This window comes from Bactrocera latifrons, unplaced genomic scaffold, assembly GCF_001853355.1.
Source record: "Bactrocera latifrons isolate USDA-ARS-PBARC rearing strain unplaced genomic scaffold, ASM185335v1 scaffold_38, whole genome shotgun sequence".
NCBI classification, from domain to species: domain Eukaryota; kingdom Metazoa; phylum Arthropoda; class Insecta; order Diptera; family Tephritidae; genus Bactrocera; species Bactrocera latifrons.
Window position 1 is genome coordinate 1,171,717 of NW_017537023.1, and position 12,806 is coordinate 1,184,522.

At 35.2% G+C, this 12,806-nt stretch overlaps 1 protein-coding gene across 1 annotated transcript in view; it reads right to left on the reverse strand.

Annotated features, from left to right (window-relative positions):
* Nucleotides 1–12,806, reverse strand: part of LOC108972108 (hemicentin-1) — a 126,114-nt gene that overhangs the window by 38,708 nt on the left and 74,600 nt on the right. The window contains exons 3-4 of the mRNA XM_018938587.1: nucleotides 10,689–10,949; nucleotides 2,015–2,211 (exon numbers count right to left, since the gene is read on the reverse strand). Of these exons, the coding sequence (XP_018794132.1) occupies nucleotides 2,015–2,211; nucleotides 10,689–10,949 (458 nt within the window). The remainder of the gene's footprint in view (nucleotides 1–2,014; nucleotides 2,212–10,688; nucleotides 10,950–12,806) is intronic.

The following is a 12,806-nucleotide window of genomic DNA, read 5'->3' on the forward strand; positions in this document are numbered from 1 at the left end:
ATATCTGACTCTTTTAGTTTTAGGACTTACAAACAACCGTTATGTGAACAAAACTATAATACTCTCTTTAGCAACTTTGTTGCGAGAGTATAAAAAAACACACAAGTAGGGAGCCTCGAAATGGATCACACTTTAATATGTGAAAATATATTTAACATGGTAACTATTATTGTCTAGTTTCAAATTTCTCTTTATTTTCTTTCCAGCTTATACGCCTAACTTTAGCGTCAAATGAAAGGAGTTTGCCACTGCGTATACGTGACGTTTGAAGTTTATACCAAAAACTTCAGCATCATATGAAAGGAGTGGGTAACATACGTAACATTTGGTGAGTGATTTTTTGTAAATAAAGTTATTATTTTTCGATTTAATGTTTATGATAAATAATTGAATTTGAGATTCTACTTCATTTCAAATTTATATTCCCGTGGAGACTTTTGATTATGTTCGGATCAGAGTCATATATTCTTAACTTCATTGCCGCTTATGGGATTAAAGATAGTTGGATAAAATAATGCAGATAACTAGAGACTCATCGTTTTTGGAGTATGCAAGCAGTTTCTTCCAAAGAAATACAACACCGATAAGCAGAGACGGTAGATTTTAAAGAAATAACGTTGAAAATTCGATCAGAACGCAGCAGATTTAGTTGAAGTTTCACGTTTCCTTAAAATCATTATAAAATGTTAGTACTTCAATTTTTCGAATCCTTAAACAAATGTCCGGCCATGCGTTGAGATTAAAGATCTTGCCGTGTGCCGAAACTTTTTTAGAAATAGACAAATTTCTTTTACGCACGACTTTTTGCGATACTAATTCGCGATCTATCGAAGTAACTGTACTAAGGAGATTTTTTTAGGCATTACTTGCATTTGATTTGGAAAAGAATAACAGTTAAGTGGTCTGTTCAAGTAACAAGTTCGAGTGGACAAGCGATTTGCTACTTCGATTTTTTGATTTACATAAAGATCACTTAACAAAGATTCCTCATATAAGTCAGATATACCTTCGGCAATAACATTGTAGGGATATAGAAAATTAATGACCACTATTGAAATAATGTGTTTTTTCATTTTAGCAATTTTGCCATAATAATCGGTTTTAGGCAAACCTAAATCATGAGTGACTTATGTAGAGATATGATTTGGTGGAGAGTAATTGCCCCTACAAAGACAGTAATGTACCTTCGGTCTGAGCTTAGAGTTCCAGAAGAGCAAATTTTCAATTCAGTTCATTACTTAATTTCAACTCTAGCTGGTGAGGCTGCCACCAAGGCGGAATTCTACAAAACAAGCCAATGGCGCAGAGTTTAACGCCGATTAACTCCTATTTTTTGTTGTACAACTGGATTAATTACAGCAGAAAATATTGCAAAAATCTAGTAATCACCATTCTTCATGGTATTTATATACATTGTGGCCCACTTTTCCTCTGCCCTTTGCAATTCTGCTTACTGCCTTAATATGCTTTTCTTTATTCAAATTGATGAGATAATTACCATAATTTGCATACTCTTCAAGTCGCTCTTTAAAAATTGCTGCAACAGAAAGTGGCAATTTTAAATCATTGGCCGCGACCACTCTCTTACCGCCAGACAAGCATTTTTTGCATTTTTCGTAATCGCTTACCACCGCCTATGCTATCAACTTAAAAATGAAATTTTTCGCTTTTCTGCGCTCATTAGTGCAAAGAATTAACGGAACAGTTGCTAGATATCAACTCGCATGCGCTTTATTTGTGGCTTCTTGTTATCGGCAGACAGCAGTCGGACGGCAACACGGGTAGACAGCCAACGCAACGACCAGCCAACCGTTCAACCTGCCAGCCAACCGTCCATTCAGCCAGTCAAGCAAACAAAATTTTTAGTTTCACTGATTTCGCCGCGCAATTCCAATAAACTCGCTTAACTGCGAGAGTGTTTGTTATGTGTGTATGTGTTGGTATGACCACTACGTGTGCGTCTGTCTGTGTGTTTGTATGGGCGCAAAAGCAATTAATTTGATTGCCTACTTACAGTTCACATTCAGCGTGACAGTTGTCTCCAGCTTATGACCCTCGGAGATGGCACGATTCCAAACGACGCATTTATATTTGGCGCCATCGTCAGCGCGTCTTGGCAGTATTTGTAATGTTGCATTGGTGTAATGATTCTTGGAGCCGCCTTTTAGTATGTACGATTGTAACGGTACGCTGCTGCCCTCGCGAAACCAACTGCAATAACAATAAAAACATGTATCACGGCATAAAATGTGAAAAAGCCAGAGAGAGAGGGAGAGTGAAATATTGTAAATGAAGAGAGTACATATATCACATACAAGCACATACTTACAGACGTATATATAACAACTTACATATAAAATATATATATAAGTACATGAAATTGTATATATATTAAAGTCTATTTGTACAATCAAGTGTAGCTATCGCTTGGCTGGCGCATTAGCGCACGATGCTTTGGCGAAATTACAAAATAATTTATCGAATTTCTTGTCCGACTTGACTGTCTTGCATTGCTCATTCTATGTATGGGTTGGTTTATTTATTTGGCTGTGTGTGTTTAAGTGTGCTTCTGCAGCAAATCGTTTTACTTTTCGCTGCTCATTTCTTTTTAATTAAGTCTTAATGTCGCTGTGGCTTCAGTGATTCTTTCGTACTTTGCTTTGTGGAGTACTGGAGGAAAGTAGATAGCGCGTGTGTAATAGAAACTGATACTAGGCGAAAAATGTCTAATTCGAATTTAAAATAATCAGCCTATACTGTAATAAGACAAGTCGTACTGTAAATATATTTTTCAAATCCGTATCAAAATTTGAATTAAATAAGGGCTTTCTAAATTTAAAATTTTTTTCGAGCAATAGGAAAGAAGGAAAAAAATAGACGTCTCTTTAAGGGTTTAATGTTTTGAAAATTTAAAAAGAACCGTTTTCTCAAATAACCAAGGCATACACAGTAAAGGTGTATAAGATAGAATCTTTCGGAGGAAATCTATTAGGCTAGACCGGCGGCTACTTAAAGTTTTGATAGTGATTTTCATTGTTTTCAAAGGCGGTGGTCAAAAATTAGTGCAGCGAATTTATTGAAATTTTTCAAAGTCCCTCTAAATAAGATGATCTCGTCCTCGATTTTTGTTTGTTTTTTTTTTATTTCAAGTAATCTTTTCAAGGCTATTTGTAGTGAGAATAATACCTAAATAATAGTTTTTCAGTTTACAGTTTGCCAAAATTAAATTTTTTTTCCAAATCCTTCAATTAGTCGCGACTTAAACTTATCCGCTAACTTTTGAAATTTGGTTACATACTAATAAATTCTTCTTCCGTTATGATGACCACCGCAAGGAGACATTGTTTATTATAGGGTTACATGGGTTTCTTAGGTTAAAAATACAACCTTTTTCCAACAATTTTTTCCCATATAAAAATTGAAAAATTTTATTAGAATTTTTATTGTTACAAACAAACACTATTAACAAAAAAAATTCTGAAATTAAAAAAAAAAAATTATTTTAAACTCCGATTTCGGTGATTCTTAGGTAAAAATCTGCGTCCGCGTTGTTAGCATAACTCGTTAAAGGATGTTCTAAAGTGACAAAACGTGTTTTAGTTAAAACCTTAACTTAGAACTTAGACGAAGGAAAAAAAAATATGAAAGATTGTTTTTCTTACAAAAAAATGAAACTTTCAGTGAATTTTTTTCAAATAGTTGTAGTCGAAAAAAAAACTTCATCCAAGTCTTCAATGATAGTATATCTAAGACCTGTGTAAAGTGTCATAAAGATCGCCTGGTTCTGGTTCAATCTTTTCAACCGACTTCAAAAACACAGTTTCGGGTAAAAATTGGTGTAAAGACGACGCACTTAGCCAAGTACGAGCGCATAAATTCTCAAGGCTATATCATCGAAACTATTACGCGGATCAATTTGTAAATTTAATACAATATTCTAGAGGTGTTGTAGAATTTATGGAGATAAAAATATCGATTTTTTTAAACCCGTAAACGCAGGAATTCGTTAACAAAATTTTGTTTTGAAAAATTCACAAAGTATTACTCAAATATTACTTTTTGATATGCTCAAAACTTGAGACAAACTATTTATTTTTTTGTTTAAAAAAATATATTTATGAAATACGTTTTTTAGATCATCAAATGCCACATAACTTCTTATTAAAGTACGCTCAAGTGGGCGTGGGTTTAGTTGTTTTATGGATTCAAATTAATTTTATATATTTTATTTATATATAAACGTCACAATGGTATGAAAGAGTTATATTTATGTTTAAAGTCCTTAAAAATATTTTTGTAGAACATAACGGTTATATGGTTCGAAGTAGATTTAATTCTATATTGTTTATAGTTGAATACAGTTGTGGACACAATTATCGGAGCAAGCTAAGTTTAACAGCAAAATATGACGTTTTCATTTGAAGAGAAATCAAACTCATTGCGGCCTACATTAGCAAAATAAAATTTTAGGAAATACTCGATTAGTTTATTCAAAATATATATATTTATATATTTTATTCAACATACATATTTCTTTTCAAGAGTTAAATATAGTGATTATAGCGACGCTCCAACTTTTCTATATCGTTTTTGTGGTACGATTTGTCCTTTGCTTGAAAATAGGCCTCAGTTTCGGCGATCACCGAATTCATTCATTGGACCAAATTTTCTTCACAACAAGCATTGTTTTGATATCTCAAAACAGGAAATAATGGTTGGGGTGCTAGATATGGACATACATTGAATATGGAATTCATTTGAAGAAAAATTCATGGATTTGAGCCAACGTTTCCACTGACTTGTGAGAGCGTGCATTGTCTTGGTGAAACAGCATTTGCTTTTTGTTCAAATGCGGCCACTTTTCGGCGATTTCGTTCTTCAAACGGCCTGAAAACTCTTTGTAGCAGTTGCTGTTGCTGGTCTTTCCCTTTTCAAGGTAAAAAATAGAATTTATTCCATGCGCATCCTAAAATGATGGCGTCATAACCTTGCCAGTCGACTGTTGCGTTTATCCACGCTTTGGAGCGCATTCATTGTGGACAGTCCATTCAGATGACTGTCGGTGGATGTAGAGCCACATTTTATCCATTGCCACATATCGATGCAAAAGTTCGAACTCATTAAGCTTCAACATCTCCAAACATGGCTCCGAATCATCAGCTCGTCGTTGTTTGATCAAAAGTGAGCTTTCGCAGCAAACAGAGCTTTTTCATACCCAAATACTCGTGAATTATATAATCTACACATTCAGTTGTTGTCTTTAGAGTGTCTACTATCTCGAAAAACCTCGTTTTACAGCCAACCAAGATTATTTTGTTGACTTTATTGATATTTTCTTTGGTAATAACCCATTTCCTCATGTCTAACCTAAGCATACCTGAAGCAGTGTTCGGTAACTCGTACTCACAATAGCAATTTTTAGTACTTTTTTTCGCTATTTTTCACAATAACAAAAGTTGCTTTATTAAAAATGATATAACTCGCTATATAGATCAAATTTTAGTAGCGCCATCTATGTGTCAGGCCGGTCTTTTCATTTGACCTTTTATTTCTAATTAAACATATTAACATTCTATAAAACATGATGCTTATTTGTTTTGATAGATTCGTATGTCTGGCAGCTTTATGATATAGTCTTCCGATTTAAAAAATATTTTTGTGGATTGTGACGTTGCATTGACCACTTATCTGTGTCGAAAAGATATCTTGTAAAATAAAAAACTTTCCCTTGAAAGGGTATTTTTTTGTTTGATCAGTTTGTATGGTAGCTACATATATGCTATATGAGCTGGTGTTTAGAAAGAAAAAAGCGTGATGTAGCTTAAGATTTAGCTTAACAAACTGAGGTAATAGTTGGCAAACAGGGCTAATCAATCAGTCAAATCGGCTTACCTCGCTGTTCATATAAATATATTCTTTTCAGTTCCGCTGACGTTTCTTCGTTAACACTCAACTTCATGGCAAAATAGAGCTGTTCAGGATGTAATAAAAATGTCTAAAATTCCAATGAAAGCCATTAAGAAAACGATTCAAGCTCTGATCGATAAAAGTAATAGAAAAGCTGAGATTTCTTTTCATATTTTTGTTCATATGTATAAAAAGAGAAATGCGTTATCAACTTAATATTTCTTTGTGTACTAATGTGCTTCACTGCTCAACTCTGTGAGAAATAGTCACTGATTTGCGAGGGAGAAACTTGAAACTTAACTGTGCGAAAAGTTAAATATGAAAAAGCTCATCAATATTTTATTGTATTGAAATTTGGTAAACGTTCCGAAAACCATTGTCAAATATGCAATGGACACAGCTATCACATCTATGCTTTAACTCAACATAAATTCCTCTGGTAAAAACATCTATATTCAATAGCAGTCAGTTTGTTCATTAGTGATACTTCAACTTCTCTTATGAAAGTGATTTGTTAATATCATGGTATCAGTTATCCAAATAACATAGAGTCTATGCATGACTGTCTTTTAAAACAGGTTTGGTGTGAGCAGTAGTTCCGTTTTTTTTGCAAGGTACTTACTTCCAATCCAAAACATATTCGTTGAACAACTTTCATTACTTATCTTTAGTCAATATTGAGCTTTTTGTAACTTTATTTATGCACATTAAACATAATCTGCGAAATATTCGCCTACAGCTATTAGCGAAATTGGTTGCGCAACATCAAAAATGCAACAAAAAATTATAAAAATGAATAATTAAAATAAATCTCGCTGCACGTGAAGTAAATACTTACATACTAATTTACTACCAAGTTTTTAATGTTTCCAGCTGCTTTGTATGCCACCGCTTCACTGGAAATTATCCTTCATAAAGTACTACACTGCGTATACGTTACATGAAAAAATCCGTTTCTATTCGCACACTTTGTTCTTAAGTCAACATAATTTTCGAAGTCAATCAATTTAGGTTTACTTTTAATTTCATTTTGACCTTAACTTAACTTTGCTTTCCTTTACGAACAGTTGATAGCTTAGGCTTGATGTGGCTGCACTAAACGCAGCAAACCCAATCACACATATAATGTGCTACAGTGCGAAATAGTGGTAGATTGAGTGCTGAGGGCACTGTGATAGCTTTGCGAGGCAAAGAAAATTATGCTTTAAAATCTACCGAAAGATACATCATTGCAATGAATGCGCCATAGTCATTTCCTTCAAACAGGGTATTTGCGTAGTAGTTCTGCGATAAGTGAGGCCCTCTCTGGCAGAAATTTAAATTATTAATAATTAAAACTGTTTTTGTTTTTAGCTGTAGAAGGCAGCACTGTGTTCGATATAGAATCACTTCTGCAGCAAAAGAAAAGATATAGAAAATATTACTAATGAATAATGATTGTTAACAGACTTTTGTAGAAGCATCGCTTTAAATCCATATCGAGTTGTGAACATCTTCAGCAGGAAAATTTTGTTAGCTAACCATTCTTTAGGAAGTCAATACGCATTTCTGATCACATACTATCGTATGTTTGAGGAAGGAGAGTTCATAGATGCTATTTTCATGTCAGTAGATAACCATTGTTTATGCTAGATTCTAGGTGATGATAATGTTTGATTTGTCCCGACTGCAGAGTTCCATTTGGTATTCTGCACAGATCTTTCCTTGCTAAACTTATAAGTTTAATGTGGACAAAATGAGAGAAAACATCTCTTAATTCACGGTTGAGTTTAAGAAGCTCTTCAGTTTATTTTGGAAGGTATTTATGAATATGAAGTGGTTAAGTTCGCGAAAAAGTGTTAGTAAAATACCATTATAGTATTTAAGAAACTTCGAGTTTAATTTTTTAATGCTTTAATACGTTTGCGATACACTTTAATAAGAGTGTTTCTGAAATTTAGCTTTATTTTATTTTTTCTAAAAGAAACGGTTTTTTCCATTATGGAGTTATGAATAAACTCAAAAGCAACATTATTCTTCTTCTACGCTTATAGCTTTTATAGAAGTTTTGAGAAACTTTTGGTTTCATTCGTTTCGAAAGGTTAAAGTTTAGCGTTATAGTGTTTACGAAGCACAGAGTATAATTTAAAATTGAATTTTAAAATATTAATTGAGGCCATATAATACCTGAGCTCAATTTGACATGTACGAGTATTCTTAAGTCGTCCATTGTGAGGCTTACTTGCTAATATAATTCTTTTATGGGACCAGCAATTGTTTTATATTAATGTGTGTGTTTCTTGGATTTCCTTAAAGTTTGTTTTCTTATGGTGTTTAAAAAACTCCGCGCTTGGTAAAATCTGAGTTTAATTTAGTTTGTGTACTATTCAAAGTGACTTAGTGGGGCTTAAAAAAGTAGTGTCAAATGAAACTGACATTTTTTATTCGTATATAGGTGTGATTAATGAGGTGTTTAAGAAGCCCATTATTTAACTTATGTATTGTTAAAAGGGAAAGGTGCATTTTTTAATCTCTCAAACTGTTGAGGTTTATGTTTCCTCAAGACAAATAGTTACGATCAACTTTTCGACATTGTGAAAATGGATGAAATCGAATCATAACCGGTAGTGCGCGTGTAACAGTTAAGAAGGCGCGTGTAACAGTTAAGAAGTAAACCACTAAAAGTGCGTAAATTCCCTAAATAAATGCGTCAGAATCATTGAGTTTTGCACGTAAGGTGGTATGAAAGTGTTTCATAGGAGCCGGTATCAAATTTGCACCGGTCACTTTTTCGGAAAGTTCCATATTGGGATACAATTTCGCACAAATTGTTCTTTTTTATCGTATACGGTCACAGGTCTGAATCGTGTCATAACCAGATTCCCCACATACCGAATATGTGGGCCGCTTTACATATGGCTGACTTTTAGTGAAAATACCAGACAATCTGTGAGATACATTAATATGATTTTCTGTTAATAATATTAGCAAAAATGATTTAAATCGGGTCAATATTACCCATATGCCAAATATTAGGTTGTCAAAAAAGTCTTGCGGTATTTTTGTTTTTGGCGCTGAGAGCGCGTAGTTCTAGTTTTATTTGTCGCATCGGGTCATACTATACCTTTTCGGAAAGCTCATTTCAGGCGCTAACACGTGTTTGATTGACTGTCGTTTCTTCTAAGTCGTTCGTGAGTTATAGCGTCGCAAACATGGAGCAAAATAAAGAGAAAATACGGCATATTTTACTACGATAAAGGCAAAAATGCATCTCAAGCCGCCAATAAAATTTGTGCAGTTTATGGACCCTATACAATTTCTATTTCCACCGCACAACGATAGTTTCAACGTTTTCCTTCTGGTGTAGAGCTCGTCGAAGATGCGCCACGCTCCGGAAGGCCTGTCGTAGAAAATTGCAATGAAATGGCTGAATTGGTCGAAAGAGACCGGCATAGTAGCAGCCGTAGCATCGGTCAAGACAAACTATTATAAATATAATCAGGCAAGATGTAAGGCAATTCAATATCAAGCGAACGTGTTATAATGTAATGTACCGTAAACTACAAACGTAGGTTACCTTATTTATTTCCGAATTAGAAAAGAAAGACACATTATTATGGCTGAAATGCATACTTTAAATAAGTGTAAACAACACAAGCAACGTCCGTATGCCAAAACGTTCTAAGTATGTATAATATATAAAATTTTAGATCTGTGATGAAGTTGTGAGTTATCAGATTTTACCACGTGAATTGCCATATCTAAAAATGTAAAAGGCAACCTACATATATGGTTCAAAGTGGGCGTTATTTTCATAAACAATCTGTGGCAACATCTTTCCGAAAATACTAGAGTAAAGTCACAAATTAACGAAATCAGTCGCGACCGTCTTCTATCTCAAGTACATACGATATAATAATTTCTGATTATCTAGCAGACCTTGATATGTTTATGTTGGTTAATTTTCAGTTTAACTGACAGATTTTTCTCATAACTATATCCAATATATAATACTATATTTTGTCTCCTTGGCTGAGTTTAAATCATAGCTTACCATACCTCGCATGAAATTTTCGAACTGCGGCCGCCAAGCTTTCAATTTCTGATATATTGTACTGTAATGAAGGCATTTTGTTCTATCGTAAGTAAGTAAGTTCCCCCATTTTGACTCTTGCGGGAGTATAAAATCAAACTTTGCTCTTCCTTACTTTTGTTTCACTGTTGATTTGATTTTTTTTTTTTTTTTTTTTTTTTTTTTTTTTTTTTTTTTTTTTTTTTTTTTTTTTTTTTTTTTGATATGAGCTGTTTACAGTTTTAGTTTGAGTGTTTATTAACTTTACACATGAAGATGAGACAGGTACTATTCTTACTAGTTTTCACATATGCATAAAGATGGAGGTGCTAATAGGCAGACGACTGGTCTCATACCGAAAATATATACAGTTTTCCTTACAATTTTTTACTAACTCCGCTTGTGCTTTGTAAAGTTACGGATAGCTCTAGTATTAGATTATTACATTTGAATAATAACGCTAATAATTTTATCTTGCTCATCAAGTAGTTTATACCTGCTTTAGTGCTTTAAGTCCACTTATTTCCCGAAATCTACTTGTTTTTACATTTCCGCCTGTGTTGAATATGTAGTGTGTGTGTATGGGTATTTATTAACCTATCTAATATACATTCTATAACCATAGTATGTGTGTGCGTGTGTATGCTTGGTGAAACTAAATTTATTTACTTTCTATCCACTGACCTGTCGTTAAGTCACAATTTTCACTTAACAATTTCACTTTACTTACGTTATCGTCGGATCCGGTGAGCCACCCACACTGCTGCAAGTCAATTCTAACGGTTTATCCTCGGTGGCAATGGCTATGTTGCCCGGCGTTATCATGGGCGGATGTGGCGGTGTCAAAACTGTCAAATTGTAAAATTCCTGATGTACATCGGCACCGGTGCCTTTGGCCTTGATCCGACACTCGAAGCGGCCATTATCGCGATTGTATGAGGTGTTTTTTATTTGCAAGTCATAAATCCCACGACCTGGACGAAAATCCACTCTGCAAAAGGAGAACAAGGACAAAATGTGTAAGAAGAAGATGGTGCAGTAGAGAATGGCATGAAAGTGTGTAGGAAAAATTCATATAGATACAGATATTTCTTCATTTTTTTTCTCGGTTTTTTTCAAGTACCGTGGCAACTGCATTGTGAACGCAAGGAGAGAGGGTGGGGGTGGTGGTGTTTGGGGCATACATATTTATATTGAAAAAGTGATAATGGTGAAAGCGTGCAAAATGCTGGCTACCGACCAGTGATGGCAGCAGCTGGCTAGCCACTCAGGGCAACAGCTGCGGTTGAAGCTCCCAGCTATGAGAGCTTTGCCTGACGCTTGACGGTCGCCGCTGCTGTTGCTGCCGCTGCTGTTGCTGCCGCTGCTGTGGCAACAACTAAGTTATTGTGTGCATGTCAAAGCTATTGTATGCACAGCGGCTACATTACCACTCGGTTGCTGTGGCGGCGCAATGAAGGACAACGTTGCCGATGCCCCCAACCAACAGCTCAGCCAGCACCTCAGCACCTCCTCACTGCCTCACTACCGCATTTGCTCCAATTTCGAGTTGGTTTGTTTGTTGATTTGTTTGTTTGCTGGCTGGCAAGTGAAAATTAGAAAATGGCAATGACAGCGCGTTTGCGCGCGCGCGCGCCAAGTGGCACAAGTAAACAAAAGTGTGTTGATGAAGTTGGCGCGGCAGCAATAGCGTTGGGCGGTGAGCGGCGGGCGAAGACTTGCCTCGTTGGTGGCAGCAGCTGCAGCCGTCGTTCGTGTTGTTTGCGTTTGGCTACTTGGCTACTTGGCCATTTGGGCATTCTGTGTGATTTACAACAGTTTGTTGCCTTGCTGCCTGCCCGGCCACCATTTTTCTTTTAGTGGCCGTAAAAGTTTTTCGCCACATTTCTTGGCGACACAAAATTATTTTCGCTCTCCGCCTTGAGTTATTCCTTTTTGATATTTTTATGTGCAAGTTTTTATGCGCTTTTGTGTGGCGAATCGCAGGTTTTGCTTTTAGGGAAATATTTTTAAAATATCTCATTTTCTTGCCACCATCTTTTCTGGGTCATTGTTTTCAACCGCTAATTTGTTTTTGGACTATTTCTGTGCGCTATTATGCAAAGAAAGATTTCTTGTCATGACAGCGTGGGGTGTGCAAGGTGTGCGTAGGTTTCGTGATTGTAATACTATAATTTCTTTAAGTTGTTGGTGAAGGTTGTGTTTATTACTTTTACTTCGAGTGAAACATAAAAATTACAATGACCAATATTAAGGCTTTATTAGCACGCAAATTGTATGGAATTTGATGTTTGGGCAATTCATTTAATATGACAGGATTTTATGCAGACCATCCTATCGGTTCGATTTAAACCGACTTTTTCTGACAAGTATCATCGAATCTTGAATTTCAATCAGTGGCTACAACAAAATGTTTTGACGATTGGGAGAAGCGTTGGCACATGTGCATCGCTTCAAATTGATGTCACTTTGAAGGCAATAAAATATATTTGGATGATGATTGATAAATTTTCGTTTTATTTATAAATACCAGATACTTTCTTGACAGAATGTATTACCATGATTCAATCACTAAAACAGTATTCCGGTATCCCTTATCAGTTAGACTTTTTATACTCTCGCAACAATGTTGCTAAAGAGAGTATTATAGTTTTGTTCACATAACGGTTGTTTGTAAGTCCTAAAACTAAAAGAGTCAAGTATAGGGTTATATATACCAAAATGATCAGGGTGACGAGTMGAGTTGAAATCCGGATGTCTGTCTGTCCGTCCGTCTGTCCGTCCGTCCGTGCAAGCTGTAACTTGAGTAAAAATTGAGATATCATGAAGAAACTTGGTACTCGTATTT